Source organism: Hypomesus nipponensis, chromosome 9 (genome assembly GCF_054491055.1).
Source record: "Hypomesus nipponensis isolate SF chromosome 9, ASM5449105v1, whole genome shotgun sequence".
Taxonomy (NCBI): Eukaryota; Metazoa; Chordata; class Actinopteri; order Osmeriformes; family Osmeridae; genus Hypomesus; species Hypomesus nipponensis.
Window position 1 is genome coordinate 537,239 of NC_140369.1, and position 23,162 is coordinate 560,400.

At 51.5% G+C, this 23,162-nt stretch overlaps 1 protein-coding gene across 1 annotated transcript; it reads right to left on the minus strand.

Annotated features, from left to right (window-relative positions):
- Positions 1–2: 2 nt before the first annotated feature.
- On the minus strand, positions 3–23,159 carry rad54l2 (RAD54 like 2). Its single transcript, XM_084705595.1, has 22 exons — positions 22,809–23,159; positions 19,545–19,746; positions 15,726–16,092; positions 15,349–15,506; positions 15,059–15,223; positions 13,764–13,993; positions 12,963–13,145; positions 12,144–12,277; positions 11,541–11,737; positions 10,936–11,278; positions 9,015–9,192; positions 8,234–8,446; positions 7,931–8,049; positions 7,040–7,161; positions 6,283–6,382; positions 5,836–6,041; positions 5,510–5,685; positions 4,518–4,714; positions 3,679–3,848; positions 3,468–3,557; positions 3,156–3,248; positions 3–2,986 (listed from the first exon to the last, which is right to left on the minus strand). The coding sequence occupies exons 2-22, from the start codon at positions 19,693–19,695 to the stop codon at positions 1,965–1,967; spliced, it is 4,614 nt and encodes a 1,537-aa protein (XP_084561721.1). The 5' UTR covers positions 19,696–19,746; positions 22,809–23,159; the 3' UTR covers positions 3–1,964.
- Between the last annotated feature and the right edge of the window lie 3 nt (positions 23,160–23,162).

Consider the following 23,162-nt stretch of genomic DNA (forward strand, 5'->3'; position numbering starts at 1 on the left):
ACTTAGAAAAAAAAGTCTTTATGACATTTGAAATTATACGTACAGTAACAACAGAGAAATAGCAGGTCTTCGTCCCCAAGTTGTCATGATCGAAGCGCCTACATAAAAAAGACATGACAAAAACTGAGCTGAACTGTCTGAATCACTCACGGATACAAGACATGAGTGAATGTGGTCCCCCAGCAAGGCTGAACTGTCCCAATCAGAAACACTTGATCTTGGCTCCAAGATGGGAATCAAGTTCATCTGCCAAACTGTGAAACCAAATATCACCACATTTTCCAATCCATCAATGATTAGGCAAAATCAAGCAAAAAGCATAGAAATGGAAAAAGTTTAGGAAATGAGCTTGACAGAAAACACAACTGTAGCCTGTGCAGGCGTTTCTGACAGGACAACAGTAAAACTAAAGCATGTGAAGTTCAAGAGAGACTGACCATGATGTCATCACCAGAAATAAGAAAGCACACCGGATGTCGCCATATCTGGAACTAACAGTTAACACGTTATTTTTGCTCAGACCTTTTGAATGGGGGAAAATCATGTGATGGCATCAGCAGGTGACACCACAGATGGGAAACAGGGTTGGGGACCACAGGGAACAGCAAGAGCAAACCTACAGCTCTGTCAAACTACATGGACTGGACAGAGAGAAGCTACTTTACACTGCAGTGCTGTCAGGGGCACTGCTGCTTGTCATTTGGGTAAGGCCATTTCTCTCCCTGTTAGCAGTCCTTTGTGGTTCAAATCGAATCTGGTCTCCTTTTGACAACAGTGACAATGGTGGCTACGTACTTCTACCATGCTATACACCGAGACCTACACTATGAACACCACAACTTCAAAAAGAAGTCTGACCATGTTTGATGAAGAAAACAGCAGGTGAAAGAGCGCTGAACCATCTGTTGTGTTGGTGGACAGCAGCCGCAGTGCTGTCTGGGTTTCAGACTCGGCTCTGTCTGTATGCTCAGGAGATCTGCTAACAAAAAGAGGGCTGAGCCTTCTGATATAAATGCACTCAAGACCCTTGTGTCACTTTAAGGCTATACAAACCAACGAGTGTGTCCAAACCCTTGATCCAGACCCTGTTATCAAAGGCTGACAGGAAAGTACATTCATTGAGTTTTAAGGTCTCTGAAAACAAAAAAAGTTACATTTCTAACCTCCATAGCCCAGTGGAGGGTATGGTTCATCATCTTTAACTTGATCAGAATAGCGCATCAACTGACTAGGAACCTTTCCCTTGAACACCCAGCCCAATTCTTAATATAAACAATGAATGATTATAACCACCATTTACACAGGAAAAGAAAACAACTATGATACAATATTAGTTGTATTTGATCAAAAACATCCATGTCACATTTAAGGTCCTCCTTCTCCAACAGGGGGATGCTACAATGTCAAATAGATAACAACCACTCAAGAAGAAGCTCTTAAAGGAAAAGTTTGTTGTTGATATTGTTGTGCCACAATGACCATAATCCAACAGCTCCTCTATGTCCATTGGCCAATCAAGTAGGAGAGGCCATGTTTGGTGAAGCCCAAGACCATCACGGTCACTGGGTCTTCTCTGTGTACAGGTACTTCACTCTGGATATTCAGCATAAGGATTTGATATCTTGTAGTTTGGGTAAGCGCTCCACGGTACTGCTTTGCTGTCCTGTGTCCGCCCAGTGCATGGGAGAGCCTGTGTGTGTTTAAAGAATGTGTGTGTGTGTTTAGGGGGCCTCCCTTAAGGGCCGAACCAAACAAGGGACTGCCCATCAGAGGGTGCCCCCCATCAGAGGGTGCCCCCCATCAGAGGGTGCCCCCCATCAGAGGGTGCCCCCCATCAGAGGGTGCCCCCCATCAGAGGGTGCCCCCCATCAGAGGGTGCCCCCATCAGAGGGTGCCCCCATCAGAGGGTGCCCCCATCAGAGGGTGCCCCCATCAGAGTTACACCCGTCATGGTCCCCACCCCTTCACTGCCCCGTCACCTCTATGACATCATCGTCCGAGCTGCTCCCTCCATTCTCTGCAGCAGCGAGATCATGGGGGTAGGAGTCCGGCTGGCTCAGCGCCGCCCCCAGCAGGCTGGAGGGAGAGCCGGGGTAGTGGGGCTGGTAGGAGGACACTGTGGCGCTGGGGGTGGCTGACGACAGCATCCCGGCCCCGGGGAGGTGCATGGAGCCTGGGTACATCCGGGGCTGGGACAGCTGGGACTGGCTGTAGGTGAGGGGGAAGCCGGACAGGAGACCGGCCATGCTGGGGTTGAGGAGGTAGGGAGGGAGGGAGGAGGAGGAGACTGGGGGTAAAGAAGCCATGGTGGTTGTGGTGGAGGAGAAAGCTGAGGAGGAGGAAGAGGAGGAGGATGAGGGCAGGTGTCCGTTGCCTGTGGCTGGGCCCAGGAAGTTGGTTCCTGCGGTGGGGAACATGGCCTGCAGGTCACACAGTGCGTGTCCCGGGTTCTGGAGGTAGGAGGAGCCACTGCTGCTCCCGCCTGCAGCATCACCCCCACCGGCCCCAGCACCCATGAGCAGCGGGTGGCTCATGTGCCCCAGGGCCCCCATCAGGGAGCCCGAGTTCAGGCCCCCTGTCTGGGGGTAGCTGAGCCCCCCAGACAGAGACATGCCGGGGTACCGGGACACTGCAGAGCCACGCTTGCCTCGTTTGCCGCCTCTCTCACCCACGGGTGCCACTTTGCGTTTGCTGCCGTGCACGTCCAGAGGGGGGATGAGGACATCCAGGCCCCGGCTGAGGTCCACCATCTGGCCACGGCGGGAGTTGCCTCCCGTGTCTCCGGTGGCTGTGTTGGCGGGAGCTGGGTCCGGAGGAGAAGGGAGGTGGGTTCCCGTGGCGCTGCTGTCGGCGGGGGGCACGGGGTAGCAGCCCAGCTCTCTCAGGATCTCAGGGCTGTCCGGTGGGGACGGACGCTGCCCGCTGTTGGGGCTCTGCTCCGCGGGGGAGGAGCAGCCGTTGGAGTGGAGCAGGGAACCCTGGGAATCTGAGGAAGGAACAGGTTGGAACTACAGGACACCAGGCTGCCCATGAAACTTTTCAGATGCAGTAAGTCTAGATGCAGATGTTCTAGCACACCGTATACACCTTCTACCCTGCCAGGATACCGTATATAGTTGGAGAGTGTGGTGGAGTGCTGTTGATAGGAACAGTACCTCTGGAAGAGGCTGATCCTCCATCTGCAGGCCGGCTGATCTTCCCTGAGCGGATGGCGAAGATCCTCCCGTCACTGGTCCTGATGTACGTACCTGCAGCAAGGGTGGAGGGTTAGCCAGGGTTAGGGTTAGCCTGGGTTAGCCAGGGTTAGGGTTAGCCAGGGTTAGGGTTAGCCAGGGTTAGGGTTAGCCAGGGTTAGGGTTAGCCTAGCTAGCCCAGGACACTCACACCACACAGCTGAGTGAGGGTTAGAGGACAGGCCAGGGGTCACAGCCATGCTTGTGTGCTGTGGTGACTGATGTTCTCCTGACCTTTGGAGCCCTTGATGACGTGGATACTCTCTCCCGCTCCGATGCGAGCCTGGACATCGGTGGTGCTGTTGGCTCCTGGGATCACTATATCTGAAGGTTCAAACACAGGTCACACCTACGTCAACAACATCCAACTGCACAGCACAGCACAGCTTTGCCGTTACATCAAGTGTGTATCAGAGAGAGTGTGTGCTGGCGTGTGCGCGTGTACCCGTGGTGGTGACAATCCTCTGCACGTAGACGCCAGCCTTCTGCAGGTAGTTGACGGGGAAGGTGGAGCTGGAGCCAGCGTGCACCTGCCGGGGCATCATGGGGACGGGCGTGGCCTGGAGAGGACGCACACTAGCCACCGGCTTGTCGTCTCCCCGCCCTGTTGGACGCCTGGGGACAAGGATCACAAGGGTGGAGTTACAACAGTATTTAGGAGGTCAGAGTCGAGGTGTTTTTACTGGTGACTTCTCAGGTACCAGGTCATGTGATGGACCTTTTGGTCCACTCGATTGGTCGTACACTGACAACCTCCAGCACACACCCAACTACAGCACACAGCCGTGTTCTTATCTTCCCAATGTGGGCTTTTGATACAATAGGATAACTGCACAGTATTTCCCGCAGAATGTGATTATATTTTTGTCAGTTGGCCGGGGAGGAGCGAGACTTTGTAAAACTGTTGGGCTCAGCCAAAACCTATGTCCTAGTATCGGTTAGATGTGAGTGTAGATTGGGACTTAAACAAGTAGTGCAAGCCTACAGGAATGTTATTTGAGCGCAGAGAAAGAGACAAAGAGATAGAGACGCAGAGAGAGAGAGAGAGACAGAGAGACACACAGAGAGAGACATTGAGAGACAGAGACTGGGGCAAGAAGGGGACACAATGCACAACTCTTCAGGAGTTACAATAATAATAATAACAACAATAAAAAATATATATATATATATATATATATCTGGCCCATCAGCCGTTTATCAATGTTCAGGTTAAAGATCAATCTAGAAGAATAGCCAGAAAACAGTAGAAAGCATGAGCATGGAGGTGCTGGGAGGACGGACCAGTTCCGCTGGCTGAAGGCAGGGATGTTGGTGAGGGGCTGGTCGCTGGTGGGGTAGTAGTGGGCGTAGGAGGGCCGGGAGTAGGGCACCGACGCCCTCTTCTCATCCTCGTAGCTCTTCTTGGCTGCTCGCTTCTCTGCTTTGGTGAGCTTCATCTCCTTCCTGTCCACCAGCAAGGACTCATGGTGGAACGGTGGCTGCAGGAGGAACAGAGGGGAGAGGAATTACACTACGACCTTTATACAGTGTAAGAGGACAATTATTATACTGTGTTTCCCCAAGGATTTTTTTCAGGGAGGGCGGAAAACCAAAATCTTGCCTCCCATCAGGGGCGGTTCTACACGGGGGCCTACAGGGGCCAGTGCCCCTGTAAAAATGTCCCTGCCCCCCCCCTGAGCTGACTGAATTTTTTTTTTGTTACACGTTTTTCTTCTTCTAGTAGTCATCATGAAACGAGGGAGGGACATTGCAGCCTTTTTTGCCCCAGTAAATAAAAAGGTTAGAGAAACCTTTAAGAGAGCTTAGGATAGGGTTAGGGTTAGGCTGGAAGAGGGAGAGACAGAGCCGTTTGTATGATTTTAATGTAAAGCAAAATTTAAGTATTTAATGTTAAATCATCATTTCTTTCCGTTTTTTTATGTGCCCCTCTTATTAAACACTGCCCCCCCTTGGCCCCCCCAGTAAAATGTGTCTAGAACTGCCACTGCCTCCCATTCATTTTCAATGGAAGTCCCGTGACAGGCCCCCTGCAGTGTGACACACCTGGCAGCTAGGAAGAGCAGCTAACCCTATTTCAATGCATTTTTAGAGCATTTGTGGACAAGCAATGTCAGTATGTTGCCAGTCAAAATGAAACTAGCTAGCATAACAGAGCTAGCACTGTATATGCAAGGAAGTAAATGCTATTCCCAGCACCACACAGTCTCTTCCAGTGGATCTAGTCGAGTCATTGACAGGCGATCAGGTGTACCAAGGGCAGTGTGTGTGTGTACCTTGGTGATGAGGTGCGGGTATAGCAGGCAGGCTTGCTGCAGGACAGCCTCTGTGCCAGCAGGGGGCTCCAGGCTGGCGTTGGCTGGGTCAGGCTCCTCCTCCACAAAGTGCAGCAGAGACTCCACCTCCTTACGGGTGAAGTTCAGCACGGGGTTCAGGTCATCCACCACCCGGTCTGAACAAACACACACACACACACACACACGTTAGTTAGAGAGATTCCTTCAGCCACACACACAGCCATAGACACACACACACACAGTTCCTGACAGGACAGGACTGTAATACAGGCCTCCCACCCATCCCCAGATCTGCTGTCTCTCACCAGACATGCCCTGTTTGGAGACCTGCCGGTCGTAGATCTTCTTCTCCAGGGTGAAGTCGCACACCAGCCGGTAGATGTGGCAGGGCTTCTTCTGGCCGTAGCGGTAGACGCGGCACACGGCCTGGGCGTCGTGGCATGGGTTCCAGGAGGCGTCAAACACCACCACGCGGTTCGCCCCAATCAGGTTCACCCCCAGACAGCCCGCCCTGCACACAAACACATGTGGTTGTGTATCCTAGTGGGGCCCGACCAGTCCACATTGTGTTCTCTAACCACTAACCCCAAACTAACTTAGTTAAACAAGACCACACACACAAGATACATTTTGATATGAAAAGGAGCATAAATACGGCATGTGTGTCTGTTTGTGTCCAAGCAGACTACTGCTCCTGGTTGGCATGTTGCTTCCTAACAGAGTCAACGGCTGAACTGAGCGGAGGGTGGTACCTGGTGGACAACAGGAAGACCCAGGCTGAGCTGTTGTCAGGGTCATTGAAGTGGTTGATCAGCCTCTCTCTCTCCGACGCTGATGTGCTTCCGTCCAGCCCTGTGGGGTCACAACAGAATCTGACACCCCAGTGATGGAGCGGTGGAACCGCAGCAGTCATGCTGCTCACTAGTGAGGCTTCCTCCTGAACCAGAGAGGCTTCCTCCTGAACCAGAGAGGCTTCCTCCTGAACCAGAGAGGCTTCCTCCTGAACCAGAGAGGCTTCCTCCTGAACCAGAGAGGCTTCCTCCTGAACCAGAGAGGCTTCCTCCTGAACCAGAGAGGCTTCCTCCTGAACCAGAGAGGCTTCCTCCTGAACCAGAGAGGCTTCCTCCTGAACCAGAGAGGCTTCCTCCTGAACCAGAGAGGCTTCCTCCTGAACCAGAGAGGCTTCCTCCTGAACCAGAGAGGCTTCCTCCTGAACCAGAGAGGCTTCCTCCTGAACCAGAGAGGCTTCCTCCTGAACCAGAGAGGCTTCCTCCTGAACCAGTGAGGCTTCCTCCTGATCTTCCCCATAGGTTCCCCAGGGTTCAAACTCGGGTCCTCTGACTCACAAACGCGACCACCACTTTAACAAATATGCTTCAAACATTTGCACCACCAAAAAGCTAGCTCTACAATGAAGCAGGTGGGCAGTGTGAGTTTCAACTTGGTTACACAAGAATATTGTCATGAACAAGAGATGGCCCGTGTCCATGGTAACGGGATGGTTCTTACTGTAGTAGTTGAGGTTGCGGACCCACGTCTGGCTGTAGTTGTAGTCGGCGGTGGCACCACAGTGAGGCAGCGGCCGTTTAGACAGGAAGTCCTCAATGACTGTCAGGGTAGACAGACTCTGGCTGCAGGGTCAACACACCCACACACACACACACACACACACAGACAGACAGAGACGTTAGGAAACTGAAAAAACCTTTGTTGTCACGGACTAGTAATGGAAAAGGTTTCCATCTCTGCGAGGTGATTTACTTCAGTACATTTCAGTTGTAGTATTCCACATCTCTTCAATATGACCTAAACACCAGGACCTCCTCACCTGAACACTGGGATCTCCTCACCTGAACACCAGGACCTCCTCACCTGAACACCAGGACCTCCTCACCTGAACACCAGGACCTCCTCACCTGAACACCAGGACCTCCTCACCTGAACACCAGGACCTCCTCACCTGAACACCAGGACCTCCTCACCTGAACACCAGGACCTCCTCACCTGAACACCAGGACCTCTTCACCTGAACACCAGGACCTCCTCACCTGAACACCAGGACCTCCTCACCTGAACACCAGGACCTCCTCACCTGAACACCAGGACCTCCTCACCTGAACACCAGGACCTCCTCACCTGAACACCAGGACCTCCTCACCTGAACACCAGGACCTCCTCACCTGAACACCAGGACCTCCTCACCTGAACACCAGGACCTCCTAACGTAAACACCAGGACCTCCTCACCTGAACACCAGGACCTCCTCACCTGAACACCAGGACCTCCTAACGTAAACACCAGGACCTCCTCACCTGAACACTGGGATCTCCTCACCTGAACACCAGGACCTCCTCACCTGAACACTGGGACCTCCTCAACTGAACACTGGGACCTCCTCACCTGAACACCAGGATCTTGTCTCCAGCACGGACGCTCTCGTCGATGAGGTGAAAGAGCAGCAGCATCTTGGCAGAGTTCTCCAGGACGCCCATCTGGTAGTTGGTCATGATGTCTTTCGCCTGAGGAGACAAACACAGAAGAGAGAACTTCTGACTTCAGGAACATTGTCTATCTTTCTTTCTATCCCATCAGTGACATACTTTTACTCAATATGTGGGACACCCACTAAATACAACGAAGTTTGACAGACCCCGACTTCAGATGTTTTGGTTACTGGTGTTGGGTGTACATAGCAAGGCGTACCCATTCGTAGGTGATGGTCTGGTTGGCCCTCTCCTGGATGGGGTTGAGAGCTGGCAGGGTGGTGGCGTTGACTCGGGCGGCGGCGTCGCCAGCCTTGGCCCTGGAGGCACAGCGGGCTGTGGAGGAGCTGAGGTCGTCCAGGTCCAGGTCCTGCTCATTAGCCAGGTTTTCTTTCTGCAGGGTTTCATACAGAACGTCTGGATGATTCCAGATCTGGAGGGACGGATGGGAGAGACAAGACTCTGGTCACCAACTGAAGGCCAGCTTGCATGACCCCAACAAAGTCCAATAAACACCAAACATTGTGTTGTTGGCTGCTAGGTTTAAGATGCTTGGAAAGATAACGTATTCTCACACAACCCAGCGTATCACACCTGTTGGCTGTTGTTTGTTGGTATTTGTTTGGGCAGTGTAAACTGGCCTTGAGTGCATCATCTATTTTGGAGGTGTACTGTCCAAGCAGATACTTGAAGATATGTACTTTCTAGTAGGGCTGCTCATTTATGGCAAAAATCATAAATCAGGATTGGTCAATATTGAGATCCCAATTATTAAACACAGAGCGTACATTTAGTTTTTTTGTTTGTTCATCATTGGGTCATAAACCACTTTGTAATTGAACTTCAGATGATGAAACACATTGGTAGCATTTCCTACTCTGAATCCTCCCTTTGAATCCTCCCTGAACCCCAGAGGAACACTGACTGAGCTGCACAGCAAAGACATCCAGTCTGTGGGGCCGCCCCTGGTGCTGGCGTGGGACAGGCCGGCCCCTGCTCACCTTGCAGCACACGCAGAAGGCCTTGAGAGGGTTGAGGCCCAGCCAGCCAGAGTTTCCTGCCTCTCTGAAGCGGTTCATGAACTCTGTGTAGAGCGCCCTCTGCAGGGGGGACAGCCTGACCAGGATCACATGCTCGTCCTTGGAGGGCAGCTGGTCCCTCAGCACGTCATGACCACGCCTGCAGAAAACACACAGGGCACACTCCTCAGCAATACACTTAGAAGATGGAAACGCAAATGTTATGGTTCCTTGTCAGAATTTCAAAGGGCGAGATTTCAACAAGACAACCCGGTTGAGAAGGACCAGACTGGCCCTCACCTCCTCCCCCTCACCTCCTCCCCCTCACCTCCTCACCCTCACCTCCTCACCCTCACCCCCTCCCCTCCTCACCCCCTCACCTCCTCCCCCTCACCCCCTCACCTCCTCCCCCTCACCCCCTCACCCCCTCCCCCTCACCCCCTCCCCCCTCACCTCCTCCCCCTCACCCCCTCACCCCCTCCCCCTCACCCCCCCCCCTCACCCCCTCCCCCTCACCCCCTCACCTCCTCCCCCTCACCCCCTCCCCCTCACCCCCTCCCCCTCACCCCCTCACCTCCTCCCCCTCACCCCCTCCCCCTCACCCCCTCCCCCTCACCCCCACACCTCCTCCCCCTCACCTCCTCCCCCTCCCCCCCTCACCTCCTCCCCCTCACCTCCTCCCCCTCACCCCCACACCTCCTCCCCCTCCCCCCCTCACCTCCTCCCCCTCACCCCCTCCCCCTCAACCCCTCCCCCTCACCCCCTCACCCTCCCCCCCTCACCTCCTCCCCCTCACCCTCACCCCCTCACCCTCACCCCCTCCCCCTCACCCCCTCCCCCTCACCTCCTCCCCCCTCCCCCTCACCCCCACACCTCCTCCCCCTCACCTCCTCCCCCTCACCCCCACACCTCCTCCCCCTCCCCCCCTCACCTCCTCCCCCTCACCTCCTCCCCCTCACCCCCACACCTCCTCCCCCTCCCCCCCTCACCTCCTCCCCCTCACCCCCACACCTCCTCCCCCTCCCCCCCTCACCTCCTCCCCCTCACCTCCTCCCCCTCACCCCCACACCTCCTCCCCCTCCCCCCCTCACCTCCTCCCCCTCACCCCCTCACCTCCTCCCCCTCACCCCCTCACCTCCTCCCCCTCACCCCCTCACCTCCTCCCCCTCACCTCCTCACCCCCTCACCTCCTCCCCCTCACCCCCTCACCTCCTCACCCCCTCACCTCCTCCCCCTCACCCCCACACCTCCTCCCCCACACCTCCTCCCCCTCCCCCCCTCACCTCCTCCCACTCACCCCCTCCCCCTCACCCCCACACCTCCTCCCCCTCCCCCCCTCACCTCCTCCCCCTCACCTCCTCCCCCTCACCCCCACACCTCCTCCCCCTCCCCCCCTCACCCCCTCACCTCCTCCCCCTCACCCCCTCACCTCCTCCCCCTCACCCCCTCACCTCCTCACCCCCTCCCCCTCACCCCCTCACCTCCTCACCCCCTCCCCCTCACCCCCTCACCTCCTCACCCCCTCACCTCCTCCCCCTCACCCCCACACCTCCTCCCCCTCACCCCCACACCTCCTCCCCCTCACCTCCTCCCCCTCACCCCCACACCTCCTCCCCCTCCCCCCCTCACCTCCTCCCCCTCCCCCCCTCACCTCCTCCCCCTCACCTCCTCCCCCTCACCCCCACACCTCCTCCCCCTCCCCCCCTCACCCCCTCACCTCCTCCCCCTCCCCCCCTCACCTCCTCCCCCTCACCCCCTCCCCCTCACCTCCTCCCCCACACCTCCTCCCCCTCACCTCCTCCCCCACACCTCCTCCCCCACACCTCCTCCCCCACACCTCCTCCCCCACACCCCCTCACCCCCTCCCCCACACCCCCTCACCCCCTCCCCCTCACCCCCTCACCTCTGGACGAACCCCTCCAGCAGGCTGTGCAGTACGTGGCTGCGGTATCGCATCAAGCGCATGTCCTGCGGCGTGCTGTCCATGCACTGGCCGTTCAGAATGGGCCTCTCGAACATGTTGCTGAACTCCTGCCGCGTGCCCAGGAAGTCGGGCCTGACAAAGTCCACCATGCACCAGTACTCAATCAGGTTGTTCTGCAGTGGGTAGCCGGTCAGCACCACGCGGCGCCGGGAGCGTATGTTCTTCAGGGCCTGGGAGGTGCTGGCGTGGTAGTTCTTGATGCGGTGGCCCTCGTCGCAGATCACCACGTCTGGGCCGGGACGCGCGATGGCCTTCTCGATCCCTGGAGAGGAGGGCAGAGAGAGACCAGACTGAGACATGATGAACGACTGACATGAAGGAAATTCTAACTGATCTGAATCAACCTCTTTTCCCACTCTGCTGTTGTTCCAGGTTTCCATTTAGGAGTTTTAGGTTTTTTATAAAATAATATTTCAGGACATTATTCATGCAAGTAATCTTTACCACAGTACAGTCATGTCCAACAGTCTGCAAGTGCATCCAGAGAACCAGTCCCCCCCCCCCTCCACCCTCCCCCCACTCACCCTTCATGAGCTCCTGTTGCCTGTCCTCCTCATCCAGGTCAATGATGATTGGTCCAGTGGGCTTCTTGGATTTCCTCTTCTTGCCCCCCACAAAGCTCTTCTTCAGGGAGAGCAGGCGGTACATCTCATAGCCCATCAGCAGCACCCCTCCATCCCTGGACCAGTCGTCCACCACCCTGGCACGGGACGCCGTGGTCCTGGAGACACACACACTTAGATCAGTCTGGTGGGCGTCAGAGATGGGAAGTAACATAGTACAAACACGCTGTTACTGTGTTAATGTATATTTGTTGGCATGATCAATTAGTATTTAATGTCAATGCACTGGTTATCACGCAAACCAAACGTAAGCTAGTTTACCATGGAGCAAGGCAGAAAGCAGCAGAAATCTTTTTTTTTTTTTTTTTTACTTTTGTAAAATAGGTTTTGGGGGAAAAACGTTAAGAAAGGTCGGGAAAATATATACTTTTTAATGTTTTGAAAAAAACATTTAGAAAGGTTGAAAAAAAAAAATATTTTTTTAAGGTATTTAAAAAACAAACAACAACAACAAAAGGAGAGAGGAGACAGAAGTCAGAGAAGAGGCCTGGGAAAGGTGCGTACTTGTGTTCGTCGTTGAGGATGTGGACCTTGAAGGAGCGCGGTGTGACGGAGGCCAGGTCGCTGTCTGGGGGCAGTGCTTCAGGGGCGGGGAGCCACAGGTTAAACTCAGCCAGCCAGTTCTGCAGCGTGTTCACCTGAGACACACACAACTGTTACTGTGTGGTACACCTCTAAATACACCATACACACACCAGAGGCCTGAGTTACTTGAGGCCTGTTCCATAAAGCCAGTTTACCAAATAAGCCAGACTTCAGTTAGTCAGACTCATTTTTAGTTCTTTCGGTTCCATAAAGCTAGCTCAACGTAGTTCGAACTCGGTTACTATGGCAACTTAGGCTGCAAAACTAGTCTTGTTAGGGTCAGACTAACTGTCAGGCTTAGCGTGACTTCGTGCTTAACCAGACCTTCCTGTAACATTGACCCAACGGGAAAACGATGATTTACCACGGATATTCTCATTTTCTTATCCTCATCAGTTCAATATGTTTAACATTGATAGAAAATCAACTTAAATAGCCTACATAGGCTACAACATTTAGCCTAATGCATTAAACAATGGTGAACAATGATTTGATAGGCTACACACAGCCGTTAAATGTATGGATGTTAGTTTGTGATTTCAAATGTTTAGGCATCAGGCATAGGCCTATATCTCATCTAAATTATCATAGCTATATAATTTTTAACAGTAGCAAAACAAACCTAAATCCACCCTCCATTTCCTCAACACAAAACCCATGTTAAAAAGTTAGGCTACTGCATTGAACACACACACACACAGACACACAGACAGACACACAGAGAGCTCCTGTACTCACAGGGACGATGGCCAGCACAGTGTGAGCCTGGGTGTGCCTCAGTAGGATGTCTGTGAAGGAGATGACCTGCAGGGTCTTGCCCAGGCCCATGCTGTGAGCCAGGATGCAGCCAAACCCAGAACTGCTGCTGTAGCGCTCCAGAGACTCCACCAGGTTATCATACAGGAAGCGTATCCCTCCCACCTGGGGGGGAGGGAGGAGGGGAGGAGAGGGGAGGAGGAGGAGAGGAGGGGAAGGGAGGGGAGGAGGGGAGGGGAGGAGGAAGAGGGGAAGGGAGGGGAGGAGGGGAAGGGGAGGAGGGGAGGAGAGGAGGGGAGAGAGGAGGAGGGGAGAGGAGGGGGAGGGGGAGGAGGAAGGGAGGGGAGAGGAGGAGGGGAGGGGGGAGAGGAGGGGAGGAGGAGGGGAGGGGGGAGAGGAAGGGAGAGAAGAGGAGGGGAGAGAGGAGGAGAGGAGGGGAGAGAGGAGGAGTGGAGAGGAGGAGGGGAGGGGGGAGAGGAAGGGAGAGAGGAGGAGAGGAGGGGAGAGAGGAGGAGAGGAGGGGAGAGAGGAGGAGTAGGGGAGGAAGAGAGGAGATGGGGAGTGGGGGGGAGGTGAGGACAGAAAGATGGGAGGGGAGAAAGAGGGATATATGGATGAATGTAACGCGTGGATGAGCAGGTTAGGAAAAACTGGATTTGGGACCGAATTCTCACCATGCTACACAAAACATTTGTGTGTGCGTTTCTGTGTGTGCGTTTCTGTGTGTGCGTTTCTGTGTGTGTGTGATTGTATGGCGAGTGTGTATGGTGTGTAGAGTCCAACCTGATGGGGTTTGACGGCCCGTGCCAGCTGGGGAGCCAGAAACAGGTCGTCCTCCTCGGCGGGGTGGTTGATGTTGACCAGGACTCGGCCCTGGGCGTCAGGGAGGTTGTGGGCGTCGTTGATGTGGGCACCACTGCTCTCCATGCCCCCCGCCCCCTCCACATCCTCCTCCCCAGACTCACTGCTGATCTGCAGCGCATCCTCGTCCCCAGAGCTCAGCTCGATCACGTCTGGAGGGACAGGAGGAGGGAGAAGAGGAGGGAGAGGAGGGAGAGGAGGGAGAGGAGGGAGAGGAGAGGAGGAGGGAGAAAGGAGGGAGAGGAGGAAGGAGACGAGAGGAGGGAGTGGAGGAGGGAGAAGAGAGGAGGGAGAGGAGAGGAGGGAGAGGTGGAGGGTGAGAGAAGGGAGGAGAGAGGGAGGGGAGGGAGTGGAGGAGGGAGAAGAGAGAGAGGAGAAGGGAGGAGAAGAGAGGAGGAAGGGGAGGAGGAGGGAGAGGTGGACAGAGTAGAGAGGAGGGAGATGAGAGGAGGAGGGAGAGAGGAGGAGGGAGAAGGGCGAAGAGGAGGGAGAGAGGAAAGAGCGGAGAGAGGAGACGAGGAGGGAGAAGAGAGGAGAGAGGAGGAGGGAGAGGAGGGAGAAGAGGGAGACGAGAGGAGGGAGAGGAGAGGAGGGAGAGGAGGAGGGAGAGGAGAGAGAAGATAGGAGGAGGTAAAGTTGGAGGGAAAGGGGAACAGCTGAACCTCACTTCCAATTCCAACAATAAACATTTATATATTTATATTTAGTCATTTAGGAGACGCTCTTATCCCGAGCGACCTACAGTAATTACAGGGACATTCCCCCGAGGCAAGTAGGGTGAACTGCCTTGCCCTTCACCTTACACAACGTCAATTTGTACGGCCCGGAATCGAACCGGCAACCTTCTGATTAATAGCTCAAGTCCCTAACCCTGCATGTTTGTGTTAGATTACAAAGTGATCGAATGGTAAAATTGTGCGCAAGTGAAGCTGCTTTGTAATCTAACCCAAACATGCAGGGTTAGGGACTTGAGCTATTAATCAGAAGATTGCCGGTTCGATTCCGGTGTGAAGTGAGCATTCCTCTGCGGAGGAATTATCAACAGCTCTGGAGGGCAAGCCTGAGGCAAGCCTTCCTCAGAGAGCGACAGACTACAGCTGACCAAGTTATGGGGTATAAAGGACATTCTGGTTCACAGGACCAAATCAGGCTGAACTCTCTGCAGTTTGCAGGTGTGGACACCTGTAACATTTCAGCCGTCCTCTCTTTCAACTTACCGCCTCCGATGAACGGGGCTGGGGGCTTGGTGTCCGTGTCCTCCCCCTCCTCCTCCTCCTCCCCCCCAGAGCTGCTGTTGCTGCTGTCCAGACAGATGACTTCCTCTCTGGACAGGAAGCCAGACACCGCCTGGGACACATCCTCTGACTTGCAGGCTGTCGCTTCTGGAGGTGACAAAGGGGAGGGAGGAGATACTACAGATGTTAATCGGTGGCCAATCCATTGTTGCATTCCCAGAACACGCAACTCCAAACTGAAGAACTGGATGGAGGGAGGTGTGGAGGCTAACCTGGCTGTGGCTCCAGTACAGGTACAGGTGGGGGTGGGGGCGGAGGCGGGGGGGCAGGGAAGTCCTTCCTCTGTTGCTCCAGACGGCGGCGTCTCTCCATCTCCTCCTGCTGGGCTGTCTGGGTCACTGCCTCCAGCTGGTGCTCTTTCAGCAGCTTCCTGTGGGTCAAAGCAGAACGTCAGTCTGGGTGTGTGTCTGTGTGTGTGTGTGTGTGTGTGTGTGAGTGAGAGGGAACACAGGATGGATGTTTGATCTGGACCCTGTCCTGATCACTTCATGAACAGATCTATTATCACTAGGATGGGTCTAAGCAGATCTATTATTACTACAATGGGACTACAGTCTACCCACCATAGAAAGTTTTTAACAAGTGTTACCTGATATTCTTCCTCATGTGTGCCGGCTTGGAGAGCTTGGAGGGTTTAGATGATTTGGACGACTTTGAAGACTTTGAAGACTTGGAGGACCTCTGTTTCTTAGGCTTGGCTGGTCGGGGCTTGTCTGAGCTGGCCAGGGGCTGGAGGTGGGAGGGAGTGTGGGGTCTGGAGGTTGGCTGGGAGTGAGAGGGGGTGTGGGGTCTGGAGGTGGGCTGGGAGTGAGAGGGGGTGGTGGAGGTGGGCCTGGATGGAGGCTCAGACGAGGAGGGCTCTCCGGAGGGTGAGGTAGCTGAGGGGGAGTCCAGGCCTCCCCTGGAGGCATCAGCCTCCGACTCTGCAGCACTGGTCTGGCCACTGTGAGGCCGCTCTGTGAGGGAGGGAGGATGGAGGAGAGGAGAAAGGGAAGGAGGAGGGAGAGAAAGGACAGGAAGAAAGAGGGGGTGAGGGAGGAGAGAGGGATGGAGGGAGAAACACAGTAATGAACACAAGTGATTATTAATTAAGTAATGATGCAGGGATTAACCAATTTTCTTATTAACCGCTTTTTAAAACGTCTCGGTTTTGTAAACATGAAGGCTCAGTCACACCCAGTGTTTCTGTTCTCACTCAATAAAGGGACATTATGGTACATTATTTTTCTATGAACAATGGTTGTACACTGAGAATCTGTACAAACATTGCTGGAGTTTGCAAACAGTTCTGGAGAATTCGATTCTCCTGTTTCGCCTTCAGCACGCCTGCGCAAACAAACATTAACTAACATTGCATATGTTAGTTAGTGTACCTACTTTCCATCAGCATAACGTACATTTCTTCGTTGTTTGTTAGTTAATTGCAGCTTTAAAGTATAGGATGCATCGTTTTCAGAGGTTTTAATTCTCAATCACCAATGACTCAACAGCCAGATGTACATGCTAATATTAGATTTCACTCGTTTTGAAAGGTCTAACAGCTAATGGCTGCGCCGAGCGTAGCCTTATTTACTAACGACAGTGACAGGTATTTTTGAGAAATAATAGGCTAGGTGTTGTACTTCCAGTGAAGTTAGAAATGTAATGTTGCTGCTCAAATCTGTTAGCTAATAGTGATATCTTACATTTACATTTAGTAATTTTTAGCAGACGCTCTTATCCAGAGCGACTTTCCCAGATGAAAGTAGGGTGAAGTGCTTTTCCCAAGGACACAACGTGATTTGGCACAGCCCGGAATCAAACTGGCGACCTTCAGATTACCAGCCCGATTCCCTAACCGCTCAGCCACCTGACTCCCTATAGCTAGCTACTTTTACTGTGCGAGTTAGATAAACCGAACCTTCGTAATTGCTGATGTAGCTCGAAACTTACAATTTAAACCCCTTTTCCCTCTTGTTTGAATGGCAGGAAAATAGAATCCTATGTACGTCGTTAATTATCATTTTGAGATGATCAACTAAACTAAGAAACTGCATTTTGCGTGGGAGAACTTGCGTAACTGCTAGCTAACGGAAGTTGTTTACCTAGCTTACGCAATATGCGGAAGTGATGCGTGATTATAGTAAATTAGAACTGAAAATGCCTGTTTTTTCAGGAGCATTCTCTTGTTCGGACGGTCGTTTATAAATTTAGTTTATTGTAATTCATATTATTATTATTATTATTGTGTGTTGTTTTTAACACACAACTTTACGTTATTTTGCAGGCAGAAATAAACGATATTATTATATGGCAACGACGGTACGAGCTTTCTGATTGGCTAATGGGGAGTCATGCCAGACGCGTATTGCCCTCCTCAGCGGTCAATACGGCTCCGAATTGCCCTCTGATGTCATCTTCAATATGAGCGACGAGTGTGCTGCCTCCATTCACTTGAATGGGGATTCCCAACGTTCTGCGGTCTGATATCTTCTGATAACAGACCGTTGCTTTGAATAACAGACCGCTGTCAAGGAAAGTGGCCTTTTTGCTTCTGATTCACGTCTTTCGTAGCACTCCGCAAGTAGTCTGGTAACTTTTCAACCCCAGCGTACTCCGTTGCTTAGCGACGTCAGCTGATTTGAAGCCTAAAGAATGTTCAACGTCTTTGGCAAACTATTTCTCTGCTGATCAACACTACGAATGGTAACAAATAAATTGTAAAAAGACACACTATGTTAAGTCATTTTGTTGGCAAGTAGCCGTGTAATAAGCGGGATAATTTATAGAACGCCGGTCATTATCGGGAAAATAAGCCCCTTCAGAGCGAAACTACAACCCTCCGCTTCGCGTCGGGATGCTTTTCGCCCTGTCGGGGCTTATTTTCCCGATAATGACCGGCGTTCTATACATTATCCCTTACGTACTATAAGTAGTTGTGTTATCATTTTAGGCTACTCATCTAAGTTACACACTAGGATTTACTCCTGAGAAGTGCACCTGGAAAAGTAGTTTCATTTATAAATAAAACAATGATTACCATAAATTTTTTTGGTATTGCATTATTTGGTAACTATGATTTCTGTTTGGAAATGCAGCAGCTGTTCAAAGCCAGCAGCTTCAGTGCTAGGCAGCAGGTTCATAGCTAGGCAGCAGGTTCATAGCTAGGCAGCAGGTTCATAGCTAGGCAGCAGCTTCATAACGAGGCAGCAGGTTAATAGCTAGGCAGCAAGTTCATAGCTAGCCAGCAGCTTCATAGCTAGGCAGCAAGTTCATAGCTAGCCAGCAGCTTCATAGCTAGGCAGCAGGTTTATAGCTAGGCAGCAGGTTCATAGCTAGGCAGCAGGTTCATAGCTAGGCAGCAGGTTCATAGCTAGGCAGCAGGTTCATAACGAGGCAGCAGGTTCATAACGAGGCAGCAGGTTCATAGCTAGGCAGCAGCTTCATAAAAAGGCAGCAGGTTCATAGCTAGGCAGCAGGTTCATAGCTAGGCAGCAGGTTCATAGCTAGGTAGCAGGTTCATAGCTAGGCAGCAGCTTCATAACGAGGCAGCAGGTTCATAGCTAGGCAGCAGGTTCATAGCTAGGCAGCAGGTTCATAGCTAGGCAGCAGGTTCATAGCTAGGCAGCAGGTTCATAACGAGGCAGCAGGTTCATAACGAGGCAGCAGGTTTATAGCTAGGCAGCAGCTTCATAACGAGGCAGCAGGTTTATAGCTAGGCAGCAGGTTCATAGCTAGGCAGCAGGTTCATAACGAGGCAGCAGGTTCATAGCTAGGCAGCAGGTTCATAACGAGGCAGCAGGTTCATAGCTAGGCAGCAGCTTCATAACGAGGCAGCAGGTTTATAGCTAGGCAGCAGGTTCATAGCTAGGCAGCAGCTTCATAACGAGGCAGCAGGTTTATAGCTAGGCAGCAGGTTCATAGCTAGGCAGCAGGTTCATAACGAGGCAGCAGGTTCATAGCTAGGCAGCAGCTTCATAACGAGGCAGCAGGTTTATAGCTAGGCAGCAGGTTCATAGCTAGGCAGCAGGTTCATAACGAGGCAGCAGGTTCATAGCTAGGCAGCAGGTTCATAGCTAGGCAGCAGGTTCATAACGAGGCAGCAGGTTCATAGCTAGGCAGCAGGTTCATAACGAGGCAGCAGGTTCATAGCTAGGCAGCAGGTTCATAACGAGGCAGCAGGTTCATAGCTAGGCAGCAGGTTCATAGCTAGGCAGCAGGTTCATAACGAGGCAGCAGGTTCATAGCTAGGCAGCAGGTTCATAACGAGGCAGCAGGTTCATAGCTAGGCAGCAGGTTCATAACGAGGCAGCAGGTTCATAGCTAGGCAGCAGGTTCATAGCTAGGCAGCAGCTTCATAACGAGGCAGCAGGTTCATTGGCCAAACCCAGCGGACACAGGCAGACATCACGGCTCCTCCCTCACTCACCAGCAACTTCATCTTCATCATCTCCATCATTGTCATCATCATCATCATCCTCCTCCATCTCCTCCTCCGCTTCGTCTTCCACATCCTCCTCCTCCTCCTCGCTGTTGACACTGGGTTCCAGGTCACTTCCTGAGATCGCCTCTTCTGACATGGCGTCTCGCAGGGCTCCCAGAGCACTACCTACACATCCTCACCAGGGTACCTGAAACAGCACAACACCATTAGACACATCCTCACCAGGGTACCTGAAACAGCACAACACCATTAGACACATCCTCAGCCTTAGGCCGAATCCCAATACTCTGTCTTACCCCTACTCCTTACCCCTAGCCCTTAGTTTACCCCTAGCTCCTTGTGTCTCGAAACTGAGGGGTAAAGGCTACATAGCCCTATGAAATGAGACACCAATTGGTTATGGTTATGGTCCAAAGCAAGTAGTGTTTTACACTGATATCAAACGAAATTTCCAGATTCAATTGAGTTGAATTAAAACTGTGGACATGCATGGAATCCATTCAAGGCTAATCAGAGAAAAGCGAGACTGCAATGTAACGTTAGCGCAGGAAACTAGCGATTTTTAAAAACTTTTCAATTAAGAACATGTTTGCAAAAACATATGTACAGGACTGTGTAGAGCACAAAACAAGACTGTCATAATAATAATGTTATCAATTATTTAAGACGGAAATATTACATTTATGGGACTCTCTGAATGATCTGTCCGCATGTGTTACAGGTAGCGCAGTATTAACATACCCCTAGGTTTCAAGTAAGCTCCTTAGCTCACTTGGTCTTAAGGGGTGTATACCCCTTCGTCTTAGCCCTAGCCCTTGATCAAAAAGAGTATTGGGACACCACTTACTCTCACTGGAACGCACAAAACTAAGGGCTAGGGGTAAGACAGAGTATTGGGATTTGGCCTTATTCACAAGACCATGTTCCTAACAGAACCATCTTCTCTACAAATGTAAACCTTCCTCCTCCCCCTTCTTCCATTCATGACAACTTAACTAACAAACAGCTCTAAGGAAACTGAAAAATAGTAAAGAACATAAAAAAAGAGTCAAATGTCAGAGAGCTGATTTGGATCTTAATGTAAAAATATGTCTGGCCAGAAAAGCAGCTCCATTATACCTCTGGTAGATATGGAACCATGAGATCTCTAAGCCACAATGAATCCTTAATATGTTACACACAATGTACACATACAATGTACACTGTACATACTGACTAAAGCAGACAATGATTCAGAGATAAACTGGTGGAGGTTTGTGTGAATGCGAGTGTATGTATGTATGTATGTATGTATGTATGTATGTATGTATGTATGTATGTATGTATGTATGTATGTGCAAGTCCAAACAAGAGTGAGATTACCAATTACATAAGTGCTCAGTTACGTAACTTCCAAGTGCCACTGAGCCTAGTAGCTGATACATTGTAGTTTAACCCATCAGACTGCAGGTCTCTGCATCAGTCTGCAGCGTCGCTCTACAGACACAGCTTCCTGCTCTACACACAGCTTCCTGCTCTACAGACACAGCTTCCTGCTCTACAGACACAGCTGCCTGCTCTACAGACACAGCTTCCTGCTCTACACACACAGCTGCCTGCTCTACAGACACAGCTGCCTGCTCTACAGACACAGCTGCCTGCTCTACACACAGCTTCCTGCTCTACAGACACAGCTTCCTGCTCTACAGACACAGCTTCCAGCTCGACAGACACAGCTGCCTGCTCTACACACAGCTTCCAGCTCTACAGACACAGCTTCCTGCTCTACAGACAGCCTCCAGCTCTACAGACACAGCCTCCTGCTCTACAGACACAGCCTCCAGCTCTACAGACACAGCCTCCTGCTCTACAGACACAGCTTCCAGCTCTACAGACACAGCTGCCTGCTCTACAGACACAGCCTCCTGCTCTACAGACACAGCTTCCAGCTCTACAGACACAGCTTCCAGCTCTACAGACACAGCTTCCAGCTCTACACACAGCTTCCAGCTCTACACACAGCTTCCAGCTCTATACACAGCTTCCAGCTCTACAGACACAGCTTCCTGCTCTACAGACACAGCTTCCTGCTGTACAGTTTGTCCCTTCACACTGTTACACACTGCTGTGACAGGTTGTCGAAGTCACAACCTCCTCTAGCTTTGCGCTCTGGGCTACCCACACACACAGCAAGAGTCTCTCACACACATTAAGCAATGCTGCTGGCAGAGAACTGGGAGCCAATTCTAAACTATTTTTCATTACATGCATTGTTCTTATAACAAAAATGAGGACACGTATGTGGTTGTAGATGGGAGATTACTTCATTTTAAAATAAATTCCTTTTCTGCCCAGATACATCGGTTTTCAATAATACATGCATGTCCAGTATCAAATTTTTAGGTCCTTCAGCATTCGTTTATGAAACATTAACAGCATGTCCACGACACTGTGCAGACTATACCATACGATTCCCACTCGTCTACCAATATAAACACACGCACGCTCTCCAAGCTTCCAGATGTATAGCAGCTACTTTTAATGGCAAATTAAAAGATAACTAGATTTTGAAGCTAGCACATGCAGACATAAAAATGCTAGATAATGTAGTCGTGACTTCTACTTGATAAACACGCACAATACACTAATGCCCTGGCTTTTGCTAATAGCTAACAATTACATAACTGTTTGTTGGCTTGCCAATTCGAAAGCCATTCCTTTTACCCAAGCTAGACAATAACAATGCAAAATATTTCCGAGCAAGTTTAAGTTGTGCTTTGGGCTCTAATAGCTAGTCTCGCTATATGATATCTGGACATGTTTATGTTGCCAGGCTAGCTAACGCCATTATTTACCACGGCCACACCACACTGCTAGCCAGCTACCAGCTAGGCTACCTAGCTATCTAGGCTACCTAGTGATGGTTATCTAACGTTGCATGTTGATTTACGATTTCACAATTAACGTATCCACTGGCCGACTTTGCTAACTAAATGGTTGAACACAGATCCAATTAAATCGCTCATATGCTATCTAGAAAATCGCTGGTAACACATTCAGCTTTCAACCAACAAAACAGAATTAGCTAGGCAAGCGTTACCCAGGTATATGGCTAGCATAATGTTACACGGTCTCCTGCTAGTGCTACTGCTAGCTAGCGCTATTCAGTAGCGTCTATTGTCCAGGGAAAGGGTCGGCTAGTCACATTTTTCCGCTTGCCACATAAAAGTGCCAAGATTAACTCGTGAAATCAATTAAATATATGCCTACCTGTAGCATTCCCTTTTTAAGTGCAGTCGCAATGTGCTAACGAGAAATGTATTTTAAACAAACTGTTATTATTCCATTTCCCTTCACAGTTTCTTCAATGGTAACAATTACAAACGTCCCCCACGCGCAAGGAAAAATAGTGTAAATGAATGGTTCCGGGCAGGCAATCCACCTTCAGCACAACAGCGAAAACGGTTACGGTATCTCCAAAGTCTTTTATAGCAGGGAGAGTGTTAGATGGTACTTTAAGCACTTGTGCACCATGTTATTCATTATTAGTGAAATGTGTCCGAGAAGCCACCTCAGGCATTTGAAGATGTTAGCTATGTCGGTATGGTGTAACAGTGACATACG

Excerpts from the sequence above, each read along its gene's own strand:
- rad54l2 (XM_084705595.1), bottom strand. The coding sequence starts at position 19,695 with ATGTCAGAAGAGGCGATCTCAGGAAGTGACCTGGAACCCAGTGTCAAC. Across the intron at positions 11,738-12,143 it reads ATCCTCAACGACGAACACAA|GACCACGGCGTCCCGTGCCA; the intron begins GTACGCACCTTT and ends GTGTGTCTCCAG. Across the intron at positions 7,162-7,930 it reads GACAAGATCCTGGTGTTCAG|CCAGAGTCTGTCTACCCTGA; the intron begins GTGAGGAGGTCC and ends TTGACCCTGCAG.